The 22161-nt window shown below is 41.1% G+C and overlaps 2 protein-coding genes across 4 annotated transcripts; one reads left to right on the top strand and one right to left on the bottom strand.

Annotated features, from left to right (window-relative positions):
- UNC50 (unc-50 inner nuclear membrane RNA binding protein) lies at positions 1–9357 on the bottom strand. 3 transcript variants are annotated; one of them, XM_065410489.1, is made up of 7 exons: positions 9269–9357; positions 7190–7257; positions 6293–6576; positions 3563–3683; positions 1469–1608; positions 1283–1384; positions 1–411 (listed from the first exon to the last, which is right to left on the bottom strand). In XM_065410489.1, exons 3-7 carry the CDS (start codon positions 6570–6572, stop codon positions 275–277), a joined length of 780 nt encoding a protein of 259 aa, XP_065266561.1. In that variant the 5' UTR covers positions 6573–6576; positions 7190–7257; positions 9269–9357; the 3' UTR covers positions 1–274. The 3 variants fall into 3 exon arrangements, with proteins under 3 accessions (XP_065266561.1, XP_065266572.1, XP_065266580.1); XM_065410500.1 differs by having other exon boundaries at positions 7190–7232; positions 9269–9304; XM_065410508.1 differs by lacking the exon at positions 7190–7257 and having other exon boundaries at positions 9269–9338.
- Positions 9358–9434: 77 nt separating this feature from the next.
- Positions 9435–21772, top strand: LOC135877993 (cytochrome c oxidase assembly factor 5). Its single transcript, XM_065403517.1, has 3 exons — positions 9435–9687; positions 17461–17544; positions 20521–21772. Exons 1-3 carry the CDS (start codon positions 9586–9588, stop codon positions 20560–20562), a joined length of 228 nt encoding a protein of 75 aa, XP_065259589.1. The 5' UTR covers positions 9435–9585; the 3' UTR covers positions 20563–21772.
- Positions 21773–22161: the final 389 nt, after the last annotated feature.

The following is a 22161-nucleotide window of genomic DNA, read 5'->3' as shown; positions in this document are numbered from 1 at the left end:
TTATGCTATTCAACTTATTCATAGGTAGATTTATTACAAAAATGTACAGGTAGTTTGTCTTGAGGAATGTACTGCAAAAGTATTCATACAGAATTACTAACATTTTTACTGTTTGTAAATATTTTAATCATTAAAAATTGCAATAGACACTTCAAGCTTTTTACACTTATCTACAAAGAGAAAATTTACAACCATTTACAACGAGAGGTCTTAGAGGTGCATACTGTCAGCAGCTAAGACAAACTACACAGTAGAGACATATGAAGTCCTGTTTTTATTTCACTCTGAATTCATAGAAAGTACAAAGTGTCTTGGTGAAGTTCCATCCCAGTGCTAATGAAAGCACATATAGCAGAATTAAGAGTGCAAATGGATACAAAAGGATAACTGTGTTCTTCAAAAATGGCAATGCTAGAAAAGAAATACAATTATGATCAGTACAAAATTATTTAAAACCAGCAATTAGTTGCATTAATGGACCAAAACCATCAACTGTTACAGCTAGAAGGACCCTGGGGAGAGGCTGCCAGTATTTCATCAATTTCTTAACAGCTTGGTTAAAACTAGGTGCCTGTTTATCATCCCTGCCATGCTGATTCTGCAGCCCTTTGCCCAGATACAGAATAGCTTCTATCAGAGTAGAGGAGTAATGGAGGTAGCTCTGTATACATTAGTACAGCCAACCTGCTCAAAGATTTTGTTGCATTACTACCCTCCTCTCTAGTCAATCTGGGAGTCCAGAACTAATGTAAGGGTCTTGAGGTTTGACGCAGCATATTAACTGGATTATAGTACAACACAATGGCGAGCATCAATGAGTACCAATATCTTCTGTGCAAAGAGTGTTTTAATACCACCCCATAAAGTGACAAGTCCTTTAGGTATAAACTTTTTAACTCAGTTTGGACATTTAGATAAGGGAGTACCTAGTATTCTTGGCAAAGGATTACAAATGATTAACTCCAACCACCCAGGACAGAGACAGTATTGGGTTTGGAAGGGAACAGGGGAAAAGTGATTTTCAGAAAAAATGTAACAGAATGGAGCAAGCTGCCAAGGGAGCATGTGGAATTGCTTCATTAGACAGTGAAGACTACAAGACATCTATCATGGAGGGATAGCTTAAAAAATAAATCAACACTGAATTCTTCTCCTACTTCTGCATTTGAGATGATCATTGCAAACCTATGAATTCATAAATTAAAGTAGCTTACTGGGCCAAGGCTCGGTTGTTTTCATATAGTCAGTTGCCTAATTTCAAAAGCTTTTATTAATTACTTACCACTGTACCCTAGAAATGTTACATAGATATAATAACCAATTGCAATGAGCCATACTGTGTTCCCAACAAAATATCCCATGAATGAGGTTGACGAGATAACATCTGTAAAAGAGAAGACAGTTGCTCTATTACCTGCCTGAGGCCCAGCACTATGGCAAAAAGCATTAAAAAGGCTGTTCTACTTACAATTGATGAAAAACAGTTGGATAAAATGCAAAATGACTAGAAGTGGATAGAAAGCATTCAGATGAACATCAAAGGCATATCCCCATTCCACATCATAGTCTCTGCTCTGTCGCTTTACCAAGTACTTATTAGAAATAAACCTAATTGGAAAAGAAATTAAAAAGGAATAAGTTGTGAAACAATTTTGCACTTTCATGTTTCCTAAAGTTATGTTGATTTGACATGCCACCTATAGTTAAAGTAATGAAGACACATACAGGAAAAAAGCCTCAAGTCTTTACCATTTAATTCATAAGTTCAATCCTTTCAAATGTCTGCATAATTGCCAACCTCGGATGACTGAAAATTATTTCCCTAATGTGTGAATAAAACATGGTAGCCTAAGCAAAGGTGAGTATTTCCCCAAAAAGACAGCACAGACCAGCCTTTCGTTAGCCCATTTCTCTCTCAGCAGTAGTCACATTCTTTGATGCTGAGTAGAAAGTGCAAACACTGTGCACAGGAGAACAGCAGCTTCCTTTAATTATAGGATACTGAAGAAGCCCTGTCTTTCAGTTGCCCATCCACTCACTTCCCAAAAAGGCTGGGGATAGCCACATCTTCACATTTCCTGTGTTACAAAAATATCTCAGTTGCATTCAATTTTAGAGATAGATGGCACACAGGTTACCTCATTTAATAAACGCCCCACCTCCACCAAAGAAGGCAACAAAATACTTAAAATATGGGTACTAACTTGATATGAGTACTACATTACTTGCTGCACCCAAAAACAAAGCAGACCAAACATGGTTTCAGGTCTTGAGATTATGGACCAAATCAATAGTTTAGCCTAATTTTCTCAGGCAAACTTCCACTGAAGTCTATGGAAGTTTTGCCTAATTAAAACCTGAGTAGAGCTAAGAATTTGATGACACATTTTGGGCATATACCTGGAATAAGAGCAGAACATTCCTTATATGATCAACAAACTTCCAAAGTCATTTTTGAATCAAATATTGAATCTCTCTCTTTTTTAAGGTCACTCTACTTTAACATGTTGTTTTCACTAATAAGAAATCAGTTCTTTAAAGTGCCCCTGATTTCCTTTACATTTTTGACAAGAGCTTTCCTGCCTTTTCCCCCACCTTCCTGCTGCTTCAAGTGAACCACACAAGCAGCAGAGAAAAGAGCAAGTGTGAGAATTGAACCCTTCCTGTGCGTGTGCCTCGAGGAAGCAACTGAAGGCAAGAGATGGCCTCTGCTATTGGTCTCTCAACAGTGGACTAAAGTCCTACCACTGTTCTCAGCTGTTTCCTTCAGAGGTCCAATACTGCAGAGGAACCAGCATCAGACATTCTCAACTCCTGCCCCATCAGGTGCTACCCTCAAGTACTGGAAAAGTCTCCTGTGTCTGCAGGGAGATTCTTGGCCCTCACTACCCTGACAAGATTCTTAGAATTGGAACACTATATCTCAGGGGTGGGCAAACTACGGCCTGTGAGCCGAGCCGTTTTAAACCGGCCCCTGAGCTCCCACTGGGGAGTGGGGTCTGGAGCTTGCTGCGCTCCAGCCGGGGCGCTGGGTTGGGGACTGCACCACACGGCTCGGCCCCGCTCCGGCACTCCAGTGGGGGTGCAGGGTCAGGGGATGCACCGTGCAGCTCCCGGAAGCCATGGCATGGCCCCGCTCCAGCTCCTATGTGCTCCATTGGCCCCCTCCAGTGCTCCAATGGGAGCTGCAGGGGCAGTGCCTGCAGACGGGGCAGTGTGCAGAGCCGCCTGGCTGCGCCTCCGCATCCACATAGGAGCTGGAGAAAGGGACATGTCGCTGCTTCTGGGAGAACTCAGCAGGAAAATAGGCACTGAGAGGTGCAAGTGACAAATTTCCTCTAAGTATTAACCTTTTTTGGCAGAAAAAGGTCAAGCGAAATAACTATTTTCTAATGCTCTTTCCCAATAATAGTGCTCTATTCACAGCCAATGAAAACTCTTAACCCTCTCTTCTGAGCAAAGTCATATCGTACAGATTTAAGTACACTGCCTCAGCAACAGGGACCTGTCAACTGCCCTATAGCAATGCCCAACTTAGTTCTAGGTGGAATTATTTACTTACCACATTAAAGTTGCTATTAAAAGGCCAACGCCTACACAGTCTATAAACACAACCCAAAGAAGTAGCTTTATCATTTGAAAAAATCCCATGTCCAGCACAAATCCAAATCCTATAGTAGAGACTGGGGGCGGGGGAGAGAGAGAAGAGGAAAAAGAGAGATTAATCCTTCCTAGCTGGAAAAATGCTGTAACACCAAACAATGCCAGTTCCTCAAACTTTGACATTCCAGAGGTTAACTTTTTGGAGGAGGTCTCCTGAAATCTCAACATTTTCCCCTTTATTCCTCCTCACCCCTAAGATCTTCTGCAAGGCAGCTCCTTTTTCTATTCAAATGCTGCATACCACACCACTTGTGTATAATGTGGTTGGCTTAGGTTCAGTGTGTGGCACCACTGCCATTGAACTAATCTCACGTTTTTAAACTTACAAACTGTTAATGAAGACGATACCTTGTTAAGCAGAAGTGCAGAGTAAGAGCAACAAGCAGAGCTGAAGTCACACTGCTTTCAGTTACAACAAAACCACATGACAGTGCATAGTTTTCTGGCTCTGAAGACGCAGATGTCCTGTCCATTTTAGTTGAATGAAAATGCAGTACACGTAAGCCTCATTCTTATATAGAGTTCCTTTGGCAGCTTTGGGAAAACATCCGTGAAACACAAATGGATCTAGGAAATATTTCCCATCCAACCACAAGAACATTAGAATTTCAGAAGTAACAGCTTTGTTATGACTGCAGATAGTGTGCCACGTCAAAAATGGACTGGATATAGTCTTTTAAAAGGCAACAGTGAAAACACAATCTGAACTGAAGCTTACATGCAAAAGATTTTCTTTTGATTGGTGATGACTGAAGTTCACAGTGTCTCGCTGCGGCTTTGGTCACTGTATTATTTGTATTATCAAAGCACCTAGGAGTCCTAGTTGTGGACCACGACCCTACTGTGCTAGATACAGTACAAAAAGTGAGTCTCTGCCCCAAAGGGGTTACAATCTAAGTATCAGACAAGAGACAACAAATAGATAAAGACAGACGGACTCTACAAGGAAACAATGAGACAATACTGGACAGCATGATAGGCAGAGGTCTCAGCATACAAGCAGCCTAATTGTTGCCAAGGGTTCTGTAGGCATCACAGCAAAGGAGAGTTTTGAGAAGGCCTTTGAAGGTGGATAATGACGTTCCTTTGCTGATGTTTATGGGGCGCTCCTCCCAAGCGTGTGGGTCAGCATGGGAGAAAGCATGAAGGCGCTGTTTGAAAATTTAACAATGGAGTAGTGGGCAATGGAGGCTAGCATCGCAGGAAAGGAAGTGAGCATCCATAGGTTGATAGCGAATGAGAAGCGATAGGTAAATTGGGGACTGACCATGAAGGGCCTCGAAAGTGAACACAAGCACCTTATGTTTGATGTGATAGCGAAGAGGCAACCAGTGAAGAGATTCAAAAAGAGGGGTGATGTGGTCAAAGCGCAGGCTAGGAAAATGATCTTTGCAGAAGCATTGTGAATGGATAGGAGTGGGGCAAGACTGCATTTGTCAAGGCCAGAGAGAAGGATGTTACAGTTTTAGTTGTATGGATGGATAAGAAAGGCCTATTCTTAGATACAGCCTGGATGTAATGACCTAGCGAGAGGTCTGAGTCAAGATGATGTCTGGATTACAGGTCTGAGTGACAGGCAGGATGGTGGGGTTGTCTACAGTGACCAAGAAAGGAGGTAGTAGGAAGGTATGGGGAGGAGAGGGTTTGCAGAATAGGAGCTCTGTTTTAGCCATGCTTAGCTTGAGCTGGCAGCTAGACATCCATGAGGGATGTCAGAGAGACAGTCCAAGATTTTAGTTTGGACAGAAAGGTAGATCTGTGAGCCACCAGCATATTTGTGTTTGTAGATAAGATGACCAGAGATAAGGTATAGAGGTAGATGAGAAGGGGAGCAAGGACAGAGCCCTGTGTAAAGGGTACTTTGCCTGTAATGGGTTCAACATTAGGGACTATCTTTTTGTTCTGTTTTTGCACAGTGACTAGCACAATGTCTACAATTTGGGTGCCTGTGTGTTATGGTAATACACATAACAATAATACATCCCATTTGCTAATCATCCAAATGTTCAACTATTTAAAAAAAAAAAACACACCAAGAATAGTCATTCATTCCTCTGGTTGTCTTTGCTATGACACAATTATTGAAACCCCCCCAGTTTGAAACACAGAACAGAGACAAGACTTGATTACAATAAACATAAAGAAGACTCTTTAGAGGATTCTAGATACAGCTAGACCCTCTGGTTTACCCTGGTTCTCTAATTTCTAAATGGTCACTGTGTAGATAGCTCATCAGCTTCTTTTCCATTCTGATTAAGGGCCTCTACAGTCAAAAACCCAGGGTACTGAAAAACCCCCTGCAAAGGTACATTCCTGCAACTTTACTGAAAAGAGAAAGATCTTATCTATCTTAGGTACTTATATGGCCACCACCACTGTAGTATCTGCGCACTTCACAACCTTTTTAACATGTTTATCCTCACAACACTCGTGTAAGGTTGGGAACTACTATTTACCCCATTTTACAGACGAGGAAGTGAGGCATAGCGAGACTAAATGAGTTGCCCAAGGTTACACAAAGTCTGTGGCAGAGCAAGGACTTGAATCCAGGCCTCCCTAATCTTAGGCTAATGCCCAATTCTTCCTCTTTCCCACCTCATTTTTGCTGATCATGGAAATAGACACTCACCACACAGCCAGATACTCAGCAATACCAAGAAAGCAGGATCATCTCTTGCCCACTGGTCCTTTGTTTGTTTTCGGTAATGAAAGTTTCTATAAACTCTCTGTGGTGAAGTGAACAGGTAGAGCATCTGCCAAACAGCAAACTCAAAGTCCATCTGCCGGAAGTGAAGGAGCCTCCTTAGATATTTGTAGCGTTTTGCACCCGCTGTATGTCTCGCTGCATCCCTGGAGTTTAACGCACCATTGCCCTGGTTTGGGGAACTAACTGAAGTGGTCGGCAACATTTTTCTGAAGGAAAGATTTTAAAGTTAAAACTAATTGATTTCACATAATCTTAGAAATGACAGATGTAAAATTAGAAGCGTTTTAAATTATGCAGTGTTAATTATGGCATTTAGATATAAATCTAATTTGCAAGGGTAATCAGGCAAGTAGCTAGCTAAATACTACCATTTGTGCCAGCAAGACTACGTGTAAAACTATAAGCTAGAGTGTGCCCCTTTCAAAATGTGGCCATTTATGTTAATTGATTCACCTTTCTGCTGCCTAAAAACAGTGTATTGAAATAGCAGTTTGGAGACCTGCGCACCAGGATTGGTGCCAATAATACATAAATTAAAATTCCAATCTGCTACTAACTCAGTATGTGGCCCTTGACAAATTATGTAACCTCTCTAGCCCTCCCCTTTCCATGTATAACACAAATACACCTCTATCCCGATAGAAAGCGACCTGATATAACACGAATTCGGATATAACGCGGTAAAGCAGCGATCCGGGGGGCGGGGCTGCGCACTCCGGTGGATCAAAGCAAGTTCGATATAACGCGGTTTCACCTATAACGCGGTAAGATTTTTTGGCTCCCGAGGACAGCGTTATATCAAGGTAGAGGTGTACTTACCTGCCTACTGCATGGGGTGCTGTGACAATCTTCGTACACTGCTCTGGAAACAAAGCACTCTTCAAGCACTAAGTATAAATGTACAGTTTAACAATTGCCCTTGAATGCTTTTACTATTAAAGATGTTCTATTTTACACTGCATTATATTTTAATTATTTCAGATAAAAATTCAGTGTGCCCCACTCCTCAAAGAAACATAGGCATGTAATTCTGGGCTAGAGGGAGCCACATCTGTTTGCTTGGGATTCAAAGCCATGAATCTTCTCCCCACCTAAGCTCTTTCTTGCAACAAACAAAACAAAATAAAGACGAGATGATTGTGTCTCCTCTTATAAACTTCAGCCCAGTGGGCAGGGCACTTACCCAGGCTGTGGGAACCCTGGCTTCAAAATTCCCCTTTGCCTGAGGTAGGGAGAACCCAGGTCTCCCATGTCTCAGATGAGTGCCAACTGATTATTGGGTATTCTGGGGTGGGTCTCTCAATCTGTCCTGTTGAAGCTGTTCCACTTTGTATTAATAATTAAATAGTCAATGTAAGACGGTTTTGAACTCGGGTCTCTGAATATCAGTCATAGTTTAAGGGCCTGAAAGGACCACCAGATAATCTAGTTCGACTGCCTATATATCACAGGCCACCAACAGCACCCAGAACCCTACACACTAAACTCAACAACCAAAATATTACTGCCCACAGGAGATGAGACTATGATGTGTCACAGGCAGAGAATAGGAGGGACTAAGGCTATATCTACACTAGCACTTTTGTTAGTAATACTTTTGTCGGACAGGTGAGTGGGGGGAAAAAAAACACACACCCCTCCCCACCAACATACATTTCACTGACAAAAGTGCCAGTGTGGATAGCGCTACGTTGGTGGGAGATGCTCTCCTGCTGACATAGCTACCACCGCTCATTGGGGTGGCTTAATTATGCCAGGAGGAGAGCTCTCTGCTGCCAGCACACAGCGGCTACACAGGAGACTTTACAGTGGCACAGCTGTAGCGGTATAGCTGTGCCACTGTAAGATCGGTAGTGTCATAGGCCTGGTCCACACTAACCCCCCACTTCGGACTAAGGTACGCAAATTCAGCTACGTTAATAACGTAGCTGAATTCGAAGTACCTTAGTCCGAACTTACCGCGGGTCCAGACGCGGCAGGCAGGCTCCCCCGTCGATGCCACGTACGCCTCTCGCCGAGCTGGAGTACCGGCGTCGACGGCGAGCACTTCCGGGATCGATCCGGGATTGATTTATCGCGTCTAGACAAGACACGATAAATCGATCCCAGAAGATCAATTGCCTGCCGCCGAACCCCCTAGTCTGAGGTGCATCAATGCCTGAGGCTCCTGCAATGGCAGGGTAGTGACTGAGATATACCCGGATAATCTGAGCAAGTGACCCACACTCACACACTGCAGGGGAAGGCAAAAAAACCCAAATGCTGAAGTCTCTGCCAATCTGACCTGGGGGAACTGACCCCAAATACGGGGATAGTTAGACCCTGAGCATGAGAAAGAAAAACTGCTGAGCCACCTCAGACACCAACCCAACCCCTCTAATGTCCCACCTCCAGCAGTGGCCATCCCTGATGCGTCAGAGGAGGGAGACCCAGTAAGTCCCACCAGAACGCGCCCTGGGCCCTGCCTTAACGCTGGGCTAGAGTCGCTCTCAGGCCGAGGCTACTTAAGCGCCCCCGCAAAGTGGAACAGCTTCGGCAGCACCGATGGAGACACACACACCCCGCAGTGCCCCGCGCCCAGGGGTCCGGGCAGCCCCTGGCCGGCGGGAGACCCTGGTTCAAGTCCCTTCCCCGCAGCAGGGCAGAGAACGCAGGTCTCCCCCCGCTGCCCCCCGGGGTAGAGACGGTTCCGCCCTCAGCTCCCGCCGCCCCGGCAACGATCTGCCCGGGGCACGTGCTCAGAGGCGGCTCCGAGGCGCGACGCGAGGATCGCCTCCTTTGAGGACCCAACGGGGGGAGGGCCGCGCGCGCGCGCAGCAGTAGAAGGGAGGGGCCCCCACCCCGCAGGGATCCCAAGGCCCGGGGGGCAAGAACTCCGCCCGCAACTGCCCCGCTCACCTGCCGTTCCAGCCCCGCCCCTCCCAACTACACACAGCGCGAGGGTCTCCCGGGGCCGCGCGCACCCACAGCAAACTCCAGCTGCTTCCGGCAACGTAGCGCGGCGCGCGCCCCCTGACCCGGCCCGTGACCCTGCGTCGCGGTGCATGCTGGGTACGGTAGTTCCTGTCCCGGCGGGGAAGAGCGGTGGCGGTGTCTGCGCGTGCACCGCAGCTGGGTTAAAGGACAACAAGATGGCGGCGTCCTGCAGAGCGAACTGGGAGGCGGTGGCGCTGCAGTGAGAAGCCCAAACGTTGTGTGTGGGGAGCGCTGCCACGATGCCCAAATACTATGAGGAGAAGGAGGAGGACGGGCGGGCCTGTGCGGGGGTGCGGGAGGACCTGAGACAGTGTCTGCTCGAGACCTCCTGCGTCATACAGGTACGCGGGAGGGGCGGGACCTGCTGAGAGACCCCCCCTGCGTCATACAATCAATGGGGGGAGCTGGGCGGCCCCTTCCCTGTTACCCCTGGTGACGGCCTAGGCCGGGACACTGCACCTGTCTCGCGCCCGGTCCCGCAGCGCCGTTGCCCCTGCAAAGCGGTTGGGTCCTCGCGGCTGCACGGAGCCTGGGTCCCCCTTGACAAGTGGCCATGTACAAAGAGCAGCGTCTCACTCAGCAGATCTGCTCCCTGTGTGAGTCGGTCCCAGCCTGGACTGTGGGTGAGACAGTCACTGCTCCTCCGAGTCCCGCGGAGTTGGCACAACTGAAAGGGAAGAGCTGGAGACTGGTCTTCCCCAGCTGCCATCAGCAGAACCGTCCCGACTAGTTACACCTGTACATGTAATTTATTGAAGTCTTGCCTTTATTTACACATGTGCTACCCCATTGAAGGCATTAGTGCCCCAGCGTAAATGGCAAAAAACGTGATACATCTACCTCAGAAGGGTCATTGGCTGAGTTCACCCACCTTATCTTAAGAACATAAGAATGGCCATACTGGGTCAGACCAAAGGTCCATCCAGCCCAGTATCCTGTCTACTGACAGTGGCCAATGCCAGGTGTCCCAGAGGGAATGAACCTAAGAGGTAATGATCAAGTGATCTCTCTCCTGCCGTCCATCTCCACCCTCTGACAAACAGAGGCTAGGGACACCATTCCTTACCCGTCCTGGCTAATAGCCATTAATGGACCTTGGAAATTGGTTCCAAGGAGCCTTGGAAAGCCTGATGAAAATCTACCAGCTGGCACATGATAGTGATAAAACTAATAAAATATTATTTGTCTCAGGCAAATAGCCAAGCAAAGGAAGATTACTGTATCCATTTGGACTATTAATATTTTTGTCCGTTTCCTCATCTGAAAAATGGGAAATAATACAAGAGTATTGTTTGACTTAATGCTATCCCTTGGGGGGGAGGGATAGCTCAGTGGTTTGAGCATTGGCCTGCTAAACCCAGGGTTGTGAGTTCAATCCTTGAGGGGGCCACTTAGGGATCTGGGGCAAAAATCGGTACTTGGTCCTGCTAGTGAAGGCAGGGGGCTGGACTCGATGACCTTTCAAGGTCCCTTCCAGTTCTAGGAGATGGGATATCTCCATTAATTATTATTTAATTATTATTATAATGTTTGTTAAGCACTTCCAAAGTGAAGATTTTATATAGCGCTTTGTATTATTATTAGATCAATCTACTTTATTCTTTCTGAGTTAACATATCATCTATGTTTTATTGTGTCATTGGTTGCCACCTCTCGTGACATGTCCTGCGTGACAGAACCACTATTATATGATATATCATATTCTGAGCTGTCAAGATTTGTGACTTTAGGGTTGTTATTTAAAGAGAACTGGAATGCTCATTTTGACATCCAGGAGATTTTGAAGTTGCTAATAAGAAGCTATCTTCAAAATATAATACCTTTTCTCTTAATCATACCTACCTCTTAGTCAAACTAAACCTCAGCAGTATTGGAAATAACAAAAGTGCTCTTTATTTTGTTTGATAAATTGATCGTTAGTATATAAACTGTCAGTATCAAAGCTACAAACTCTAGTGAAGATCAAAGAAGACAATTCATGGAAAGTCAATGTCAGTACAAGAATTAAAACTTCTTTAGCTATTTCAGACCTTGTGATTATTTCCAGACAAAGTACCTCCAGAGCTAATGTAGCTTGAGTCCACATTTTAACCAGCCGGTCAATAAAAACCAAAGAATTTGCCACTTTAGGCAACACCACCAACGTGAGATCACCATAACCTTTTATCCCTTGAATAATAGGCTATGGAGGCTTTGTAAAAAATCTTTGTACAGAGAGACTTGCACTGAGCGAAACTGCAGAAAATTAAAAAAAAAAAAAGCAACCAGTTATGAAAGTTTTGAGTGGTGAAGTTTTAGACCATGTTTTCCAATTACATAGGATAAATATCCTGAAAGGGCCATGCCCACTGTCTAACATGAGTTAGCAATATACCTTTTTTCCTGGTGAAGATGCAGCCTCTGAGTAGGTTTATGTGCAGCTACTGAAAATCTATAAACATTAGATGCCATTTTTACCTGATCATTTTCTATTTTAAAAAAGAACATTGTTCTACACCTGAGCTTTTGTTTTTGAACTGCCATCTTTCCATCTAAAATCCAAAGGAGAAATGAACTGTTAATGTTTGTAAAACACTCTCTGAACATGTGAATTGCTACATATATGCCAAGTATGCAAAAGGGTTCAGTTGCTGTGATGGCATTGATTAACAACTTACTGAGCACTGAAAGTTTTCAAGCAGTATATTACCTTTATGGACATCTCTTTTAAATAGAGCAGAAAATCTTGCCCTCTTTCATGATATACTGAAACTGAGTAGAAATGTAGGAATGAGAATTCCACAATGATTTATTTACTTTAGAGGCACCTACAATAGAGATAAGTATAAATAAACAGAATCATTGTAAGAGAAGGTGTGTGTGACCCCTAAGAATTCCTCAGTTTTGACTGCCAAAGGGTTCAATCTTCTGTACCAGTAAGTAACTCTTGACAGGCCTGCCAAACTCACTATACCTAGCACACTGCTTTCCATAAAAGATGTCATGTACAATCTTAAATTAAAGCCAGAAAACACAGTGATCATAAATATGCTTGTGAAATGTCTGTACGGATACGATGTAAAAAGTTATATATGTACAGTATAAAGGAAATATGTTCCTACAGTCTGAATCAAGGCAAAGTTGACAAAGAAGTACCTACCAGACAAAAGATTGTATATCACCTGTCTGCCTCAGTTCACAATGTAAATTAAGCATTATAAGCCAATACAATGGAAGCCCTGTTTGCATACAAAGTCAGCATGGGGATGTGACATAAACTTTGTGGGGTGCAAGGGAGGCATCCCAACTTCGATATCCAATAATTAATTTTGGGGGATAAAAGAGAAGGCAAAAGGATACATCTTTATCCTGCACCTGAGGAAGTAATCAGTGGGTGGGATTTCATTCATGAAAACAGGATCCTAACCTGCCCTGGTTGGAAACACTACAAAAGACATTTTGGGTGAGATAAAATTCCTTAGTCAGAAGGTCAACCTGCTAAGTTAAGTTTAATTTCTAGAAAGCATGCTATGCCTTTTGTTTTATATATAATATTTCTATTTTTATTGTCCTTACTATTAAATCTTAACCATTGATAACAAATATATCTCAGTGCTGAGCTGATTCTCAGTTAAATCAAACAAGCTGGTATGTGAGCTGTTCCCTTGGGGATAGTAAACCTGGTATTCTTGTGAGTAGCCAGTGACAGGCTGGATATCACAGGGGAATGCTTCAAAGGGGCATGGGGATTAGGGTACGCCTATCATAACAAGAAAAGTGAGGGCTAGCATTGCCCAGTGGAGGTTCTTTGGGTGGCCAACAGGCAGGAAGGGTCAGGGAAGTGATACCCAATTAAGCACCAGCAAGTCTCTCTCTCACTGGAGGCAGGGGGCTAACAGTAACTCAGTGTCCTGGGCACCCCAAGAAAGTATCACGGTGGGTTAGTTTATAGTGTGTAATCATGAGCTGGGAAAATGTGTGTTCACTGAAACAGAAATGTTGAAATTTGATCATACAGAACTTCAGGTATGGTAGTGTGATTTTTTTCTATAAAAAGTCAAATGGTTGTGTTAGGGTATGTCTACACCCAGCCGCTAGTTCGGCGGCTGGGAATCGAAGTTCTGGGTTCGACTTATCGCGTCTTGTCTGGACGCGATAAGTCGAACCAGGAAGTGATCGCCGTCGACTGCGGTACTCCAGCTAGACGAGAGGAGTACCGCGGCGTCGACGGGGGAACCACGGCGTCGACGGGGGAGCCTGCCTGCCGCGTGTGGACCGAGGTAAGTTCGAACTAAGGTACTTCGAACTTCAGCTACGTTATTCACGTAGCTGAAGTTGCGTACCTTAGTTCGAATTGGGGGGTAAGTGTAGACCAAGCCTTAGAAATTCTGTACTGTTAATAATATTTCAACTTATTGAAACAAAAAGTTCGTATGGAAAGCTCCCACCACAGTTGGTACCCTTGCTTGGCTACTTGAATAGGAGCCTCAGGATTGAATGGAAATAGAGAATGAAAAAAACTTTCATCCCCTAAAGGTGGTCCCTTCAATTAGTGTTGAAGCACATTAGCAGAATGTTGTAGGGAAGTTTGCCATGCTGCTGTCTATGTTGTATGTGTTGTGTAGGTAAGTAGAAAACTTCTGTCTCCAAGACTGTCTAATTGACACCTTTCACCAGCGCAATTACCACGGTTTTGTTTTGTTTTTGGTCTTCTGGTGACGATAGCTTGCTTTTAGCATTATGTTAAGTCCGGTTTGAATAAATCTAAAACCACTCAAAAGATGTGTATCCAGTTAGATTATTCTTCTGTCTTCTCAGGGTGGATTTGATTTAAATCAAATTGATTAAAATCATAATTTAAATCACTAGTCAGGAAGACTCGATTTAATCATGGATTTCTACATAAAAGTGCATTCTTATTGGTTGTTATAATCTTAATACATATTCTTCACAACTCAGAGATAGATATAAGTTTCATTTTTAGAAGGTACACACTATACATTTTAAGTGATTTATTTTGAAATCTTTTCAGATTAGTTTTACAGCTATATCAGAAAACGAATGATTGATTGGTTATTTCATTTACTAAAGGTAATTGAAGCAGATATTTATGAAGTCATTGGGAGGCGAACTATCTCCAATTCAACAGGTTAATCATTAATATTTGGAGGATTTTCTTGCCATGCTGTAATAGGAGGAGAACATCACCAGACAGACATTTAAATTATTTAATTTAATTAAAACAACAATTTTATGTATTATGGATTTTTTTCTTCAACAGCAAACATATAATATTTTAACAAAACAAGCATATGGATTTTTGAATTTAGTTAAACATTCAAGTTTTTTTAAATCAGGTTTCTTTTTGTTAAAATTGTTTTTAGCCAAAATAGTTTAAAAGAAATATTTAAAAAAATAAACAAAAATTAAATAGACTCTGTCAGCCAGGTCAACATGAGAAACTTAAAATATTGGCTTCTGCAGCTAACTCAGTTGTCTTCACCTTCATTTTCCTGTTTGTTCATAATCTGGAAAAGAAAAACAAGCTTTCCTGCTTTTTCAGGTCCCAAACGATTTCTCAATTTAGAATGAATTAGTCCAAAGGAAGAAAATATTCTTTCTATACCAGCAGAAGCTACTGCTGTTAAAAGTGAGATTATCACTTCAACAGCCTCTGAATCCAAGTGCTTAAGTGACTTCCACCAGTTCACTGGTGTGACTTTCTTTAAAACATCAGAAAACGTATATTTCTTGAATGGTTCACCCTTACTCCGAAGTTTATTATAGTTGGCATTATGGAGGGATGATTGCTGGATGTCCATGTCATAGCCAACTCCTCCTCTTCAGCAGTTAAGGTTTGACTCTGGTACCAAGTATTGAGAATATTTGCAAGAAAATGAGCTGGAGATCGTGCTTGTCCCATTTGTTTTTTTTAATGCTTGTAATTTAACTCTGTCATTGCATATTTCTCTTTTTAAGACCTCACTCAGTTCCTTCCAAATTTCAACAGCATCAGCAATAAAACAGCTATTTCCCTGCATTTTGTTCAAGGCTACAGAAATAGGCTTCAAGGTACTCAGCATGAGTTCAACATTTCTCTTAAGCCCAATGTTGAGAACTTTGGCTGTGACAGTGCCATCTATTTTTTCACAATTTTGTTCACAAACTGTCATCAGATTAGGCCAGTTCTTGATATAGTGCTCAAAACAGTCCACTACTGTGTTCCATTGCATGTCTTGTCGGAGAGTTAGCTTGGTTCCTCCCACTTTTTTCAGAGCAGCTGCTGCAAAGTGATTGTTACGGAAGTATTTTGCAATTTCAACAACGTTAGCCTTTATTTCTGGAACACTGAAGTCTTTGGCTAGGAGGTGCATCAAATGAGCACTGCAACCGTATGTTATTAGCTTGGGACTCTCTTCTAAATTTCTTCTCATCTTGGATACATTTTCAGCATGTGACCAAGCTGTGTACTAGACATTTGAATTTTTTTTTCACAGTTTGTTATAGCTTTTACTGCTACTTCTTGTAAGTATTCTGTGTGTGCATTTCCTAATGTATCAGTTGTTTCTGTAAGGAAGACATTCCCTTCTTCTGTTGTCACACAAGCACATACAACAGGATCATTGTGGACATTGCTCCACCCATCAAGACTCAGGTTAACAATTTTACCCTCTAGACCTTTTGCACATGGCTCAATTTCTCTTTCATGTACTTTAGCCAGCAATTTGCCTGAGACATCTGCTCTGTTGGGTGAACTGTATCCTGGTCTTAATGACTGAACCATGTTAATGAAGTGTGGGTTCTCAATCATACGGAAAGGAGAGTTTGTTGCATAAACAAATCGGGCAATATTTCATCAATTCCTTTTTTTTGTAATCTGCTGGTTCTTATCACAAACTTACCTATGGTTGTTTCTGGATGATGGAGATTTATTTTTTTTTCTTTTTGCTTCAGGTGATATACTGTGGCTATGTGACATACATGGTGTGACTGAAACACTATCATTGGCAGATAACTCTGAAACAATAGAAAATGATGGTTTGCATTTTGCACGCCATACCTGTCTTACCCACAGGTAGAGGAACTTCATGAAAATATTCCCAAACTGGGTCTCTTTTATGGCCTACTGCCATTATAGGTTTTCCCTTCTAGTGAGAGAATGGTATGGTAGATCTCAAATCAATGAAGGCTACACTCAGAAAGACCTCAAAACTTCTGGAATATGCTGCTCAAACAGTTTCAGTTTTGTTTCTACTGCCTGTCCCTCCCTTCTCACATTTATCTCCAGACTTCTTTTCCTTGTCCAGGTCTATTCCGCCCCCAATAATCTTCTGTTCATTGAACTTTTTGAAATTTTGCACTTTTAGAGAGAGGTAAGGGATTGACTGTATGCACACAAATTTGCAGAGGGACAGTAGGGTTGAGGTCTGTTATTTCTCACCTCTATATATTGATTGATTTATTTAAAAACATTTTTGCTGTTAACAAGCATGTTACCTCTGGAGAGACAAATCCACAGTTTGAGAACTGCAAAACTAAGCATCTCTGATAGTATCTTCTAGACTGAGCACTGAGTCCCGTTGGGTAGATAGAAAGATTAACCTAAATAATCTATACAGAAGCACCTGGAACCCTATAAGATTGGATCCCTAATCCATGAACTATTGGAACTCATTTACAAAAGTTTTCTTAAACATTACATAAATATATTGTCTCATACTATAGAATTAGAATGTTCCATGATGAGATACATTATAGCTCAAAGCTATCTTAATTAAAACTATCTTTAGATAGGTTTTTTCCTCAAAAAGCATTTTATCAAAAAAATCTGATTTAAATAAAAAAAATCAGGGGTTTTTGTTTGTTTGTTTGTTTTAAATCATTGATTTTTATCCACCCTGGTCTTCATTTTACTGATACAAGCACATGTCTTTGAAGTTGGGGGAGGAAGGGAAGAATTATTATCTGCACTTTCACAACTCTCAGGAACTTACCACAGCAAAGAACACAAGTTAAAGGACCTTGGACTGAGTTTCAACAGTGTGCACAGGACTTTTTAGAGGTGCCTTGTCTGTAGTGTCCTTTCCACTGAAGAAATACACTGGATTCTTATACTGTTATGTTTCATATGACAGGAAGGAAAAAGCCCCAGACAATGCTTGAAGGAAGGACACTGCAGAAGTTTGCAGGTTTCGTTTTTTGAGTGCAAAAGGTCAATGGTAAGTGATTGGTTTGATGGTTTTTTAGTCTTTGCCAATGGTTTTTTTTTCTTTTTCTTTTCTAAAAGATTCTGATGAGGAAGAAGACACGATTGAAATTAATCAAATTGACATCATTAAGTAGAATAGCTCCTTACTTGTCATAATTGTAATTGGTCCTTAATAAATGTTAGCTCTTGTGAACATTAGTATAGCACATCTTTCGCACTCAAGCAAAACAAGGAATTAGATTGTGGGTATAATCCAACAAGATATTCATATTTCAACTGGAGAAGGCTCAGAGTGTGACAGCTACAATAAAAATAGGAAATGATTAACAAAATGGGGGTTATTTTAAATATGAAAGATCAATAGGTAAAATAGCTTTTTAATATTTAAGATTGATAATTAGCCATACCTTAATCTTATCTATTTGAGATCATTGGAAGAAACAGAACTGGGGGACATTGATTTAAGTTTAGAGGAAACTCATTAAAGGATCATTTTACTGTGGTAATAGACTTCTGCTTTCCACTTGAAGTTTTGTAGTTTTAATATAATGTACTTAGGTAATAATTGGATGACTGTTAATTTAAGGAGATATGTCAGTTTTATGATGGAGTGACAAACTCTCCTTTTGGGAGTGAGTGCTCAAGTACCACAGCGAGAAGCCTATTATAAATACCTACCTAGATAGAAAAGGAGTTTCCCCAGACTGGCTATGGGTTTCTTGTATGGAAATGTTGACCTATGCTGTCATAAAGCTTTTTTGTAAAATAGGGTAGAGGCAGCAAAGTTGATATCAAACCATTCCACACATGATGGGCACATAGCCTGTTTTTGGTCTTACCTAATGTGTTACTTTGCTCTGTAATGAATAAACCCTGATTTTAATTTTAGATTAAGGAGGGATGCAGAAGTAGAACATACCTAAGATCTTTCATCCCACTCTGCGGCTGTAGCCTCACAGCCTTCAACCCTCCTCCAGTGGAAACTGTCTTAATTCAGCTAGAGAGGAAAATGGAATTAAGCTAGAAATATGCTAGAAAAGTGTCTTTACTCTCCAGCATGTCTACAACAACACTGTAACAATCTTCAAATATTTCTCATTATAGTTCAGTATGTAACAAGGACAGATGAAAAAGACTAGGTAGGTGGTTCTCAAACTTAATTGATCACGCCCCTCTTCTTTGTGTCTGTAGTAGTATATGCCTCCCCTCCCGCCACACAAGTACATATACGGATTAGAAAAAAATCAACATGTACCCCTCACTAAATATTAAAAACACTAAGGCATTGATTCAAACAGAGCCAACGATCCATTGTAATAGCAAAAGCAAACCTGCGATTGTGGCTGATGCATACAATTAAATGTGCACACCGCATTGTAGCAAATGGATTAATGTACAGATGGCAACGGCTTTGTATAATGCTATGCAAGCTTAACAGAAATCTGTCAAAATGCACAGCGCCATCTGAGGACCTGATATTTCTGGAGGAATCAGCTTTGCTAGTTATTCATTGCTGTGGGTAAAATGTGCACAGTAAGGGTGTGGTTTTTTTGTTTTTTGTTTTCTTCTCCTCAAGCATCTCATGCCCTCCAGAATACATTCCCCACCCTTTCCCCCGGGGGGCCTCATCCCCCTGTTTGAGAACCTCTGGATTAGATTATTTAGTCTGGAAAGGAAAAGAGTGAGAGATGATAATTATATTTAAATACGAATGTAATAGAAAAGGCTGTTTGTGTACTTCTGCTTAACCTGTCCCATAATATAAGAAAAAAAGACATATTTGTTGACCAATTAAATTAAAAGGCAACAAACTTAAAATGAAATTTTAAAAGATTTTGTATTCTTTTGTATTTGTGAGGCAAATAATTTAGTACATTTTTTAAAGGATGTGGCACTGCATGCAAATACAAATACTTTGAACATTTACACTAGATTAAAATGATTAAGGTTTTCAGTTGTCATGCTTCAGGACATGAGACAATCAGCAGTTGGGTAAAGAATAAAGTATGCTTCTGTGCTAGCAATTAGATACACAAATGGGCAGGGAGTGTACACGTTCCTCTCCCTACACATGGCATGGTGACTGGTGTAATATGGTCAACCTTATGTTTACCTAACTTTTTATTGTGCTATAGCAGTGAATTCTAGTTAATGATTTTGCATAGTAGTAATCTATTCCTCAAATTTAAGTGTGTAGAACATACTAGCTGAATTATTGTTGGATTCAAGAATACTCAGTCATCGCAACCTTGAAGACGGAAAACTTAAGAGGATCTATGCCAGGCCAAAATAATGTGGCCCTTCTTGCTGCCATATCTCTTGCAGTGCTAAAAACGATCTGCTGTACAGCAGCTATCCACTCTCAGCTTTAGGAAATGCTGGTGTACAGTAAATCTTTAGGCTTTTCCCTCCAATTATATATCCATGTATTATTTCCTTCCGATATTAGCTTGCATTTTCCTAAATTGAATCTCACTTTATATTTTACCCATATTTATAGACTCTGTAGGTTCCTTTTTATATTATCCCAGCCTCACTGGTGTTTGCAACACCTTCCATTTTAACTTAATCTGAATTTGCTGTGTACCACATTCTCCAGATCATGAATGATGATCAGTAAGATAAGACTAATGAGTATTCTCTACAGTACCTCACCTACACACTTCCTCGCTCTCCCGACTCTATTGTACCACTTACTGTTATTCTGTTTATGGTCCTTTAGCACTGTCATGTAGACTTCAGATTTGCTGATCAGTCACCTAGTATTAATTATGAGTAAGATTTCTGAATACAGTTCTACCATGTACTTTCACACCAGTCTTGTGTCTTTTTATGGAGAAACCATTTATTCTCTTCAGTGACTTTTTCTTTACTGTATCCTTGTTTGTAAAGGGCCAGAAATAGAAACAAAGTTGCTTCAAAGCACTTCTAATAGTAGTATTTTACATTTTGCAATATGTTGACTTAATTATTCTTCAATTTTTAGTTGGATGGCAGAGCAAGATTCAGAGGAAGGAAGGGATACTGAAGCCTTTGTGAAGAGAGCCAAGCATGGGGATTTGTGGGTGTATCAGTGCTTTAAGCAAAATACAGAGACTAAAATAAGAAGAGTACATCTGCTGCATCCTCCCAGTCATGAAGTATTCTCATGGAAAATACCTGCTTTCAAGAACTCTGATAGATTGAGGCTGACATGCACCTAAAATACTGAAAAGAAAACCAATATTAGGCTTGCAGTTTGGCGTGATATGAAATGCCCTAATTCATTTTAAATAAACTATGCAAAATCCAAAATAAGCTGTAGCAATCTTTAGCTGAGTCAATTTGTTTTGAAATTGAGATTTCCTTTCAGTTTTTAGGTTTGTAGTTTTATTTATCTAAAACCATAAAACATTGTCAGAATGAAATATTATAAAATGATTGAAATTGGTAGACCGCTTGAGTAATGTTCTGCAGTATCATTCAGGAAACCTAAGATAGATCTCTTGTTTCCCAGGTTGGCAGGGCCGACATACACTGAAATGTACAGGTTAGCCTCTGGGGAAGAGAGTGGCTTATATTGCTCAATAGTGAGTTCCAGTTAATTAGAGTGCAGTTGGTACCTGTCCAGTCCCCAAGAACTGTGACAACATCTCTTCATCCCTCCACAAAATTCCTTTTTTAATATGATGGTTGGTGTAAGTTCATTCATACATTGTAGCCTTTCATTACTGAAGAGCTAAATTAAAGTTGGGGTTACTCTTAAAAGTTAAAATATGTCTGTCTGAAAGTGATTGTTCATTTCGAAAAACAACCACTGCTTTTAAGAGAAATATAGTTCATATGACCAGTACTAGTGTATAGCTGAAGAGTTGCATATGAGAAGTAAGAGTAATTAAATGTCATGTTTTTCACCCAGACATGCAGCTGAAGAGATATCGGTTGTCGCTTTTATCATAGTGTGCCGACAACAGCCTCTAGATTCCTTTGAGGTTATGCTTGACTTTTCCCCCTCACTACCCAAACAAATATACTTTACACACTTGACCACAATTCAGAATTACATTTTTTCTTACCTTTGTATTAAACATTAATTATGTACCACAAACTTTATAATTTTTAAAAAAAATTCTTATTCCTGCATTCTTATTCCTTTCTGTACTCTAAAATGTATATATGGGTGTATAATTTTCAAGTTGTCATTCACATTAATTTAAATTATGACTGGTTTTCTACGGTAAACTTGTTTTTTAAACTCTTAGCATTTCCACATGTTCCTTTTGTACAACTTAATTCACAAGTTTGTATAATTGCATAAGTCATAATGTAATTCAGCTGGAAGACCAAACTATAAATGGGGGGAAAGGAAAAATGTTTGATTTTGATTTTTTTTTTCTTTAAATCAAGAATGTCTCCTCCCAGTGCCAGATCTGTCTGTAACATGTAAGTATTGGAGGATGTTCTTTATGATGTATGCTGCCTAGAGTTAGGCATTTCACAGGTCTAAAAATAGTTGGTCAGTTGACTTGTCATATATTTTAAAGCACTAATTTATTAGAATGGGAACAGCAGTAACAAAAGAGAGGAAGACTTTGTTTCTAATAGGCTTAGCTCAGATACTTACTCTTAATTACAAAAAAAAAATTAC

This window comes from Emys orbicularis, chromosome 1 (assembly GCF_028017835.1).
Source record: "Emys orbicularis isolate rEmyOrb1 chromosome 1, rEmyOrb1.hap1, whole genome shotgun sequence".
In the NCBI taxonomy this organism is placed as follows: domain Eukaryota; kingdom Metazoa; phylum Chordata; order Testudines; family Emydidae; genus Emys; species Emys orbicularis.
The sequence above is the reverse complement of the archived record's forward strand: the minus strand, read 5'-3'. Positions and strand labels throughout refer to the sequence as shown.

Excerpts from the sequence above, each read along its gene's own strand:
- LOC135877993 (XM_065403517.1), top strand. The coding sequence starts at position 9,586 with ATGCCCAAATACTATGAGGAGAAGGAGGAGGACGGGCGGGCCTGTGCG. Across the intron at positions 9,688-17,460 it reads AGACCTCCTGCGTCATACAG|GAAGGAAAAAGCCCCAGACA; the intron begins GTACGCGGGAGG and ends TTCATATGACAG. Across the intron at positions 17,545-20,520 it reads TTGAGTGCAAAAGGTCAATG|TTGGATGGCAGAGCAAGATT; the intron begins GTAAGTGATTGG and ends TTCAATTTTTAG.
- UNC50 (XM_065410489.1), bottom strand. The coding sequence starts at position 6,572 with ATGTTGCCGACCACTTCAGTTAGTTCCCCAAACCAGGGCAATGGTGCG. Across the intron at positions 3,684-6,292 it reads GCTGAGTATCTGGCTGTGTG|TCTCTACTATAGGATTTGGA; the intron begins GTGAGTGTCTAT and ends CCCCGCCCCCAG. Across the intron at positions 1,385-1,468 it reads CCAACTGTTTTTCATCAATT|ATGTTATCTCGTCAACCTCA; the intron begins GTAAGTAGAACA and ends TCTCTTTTACAG.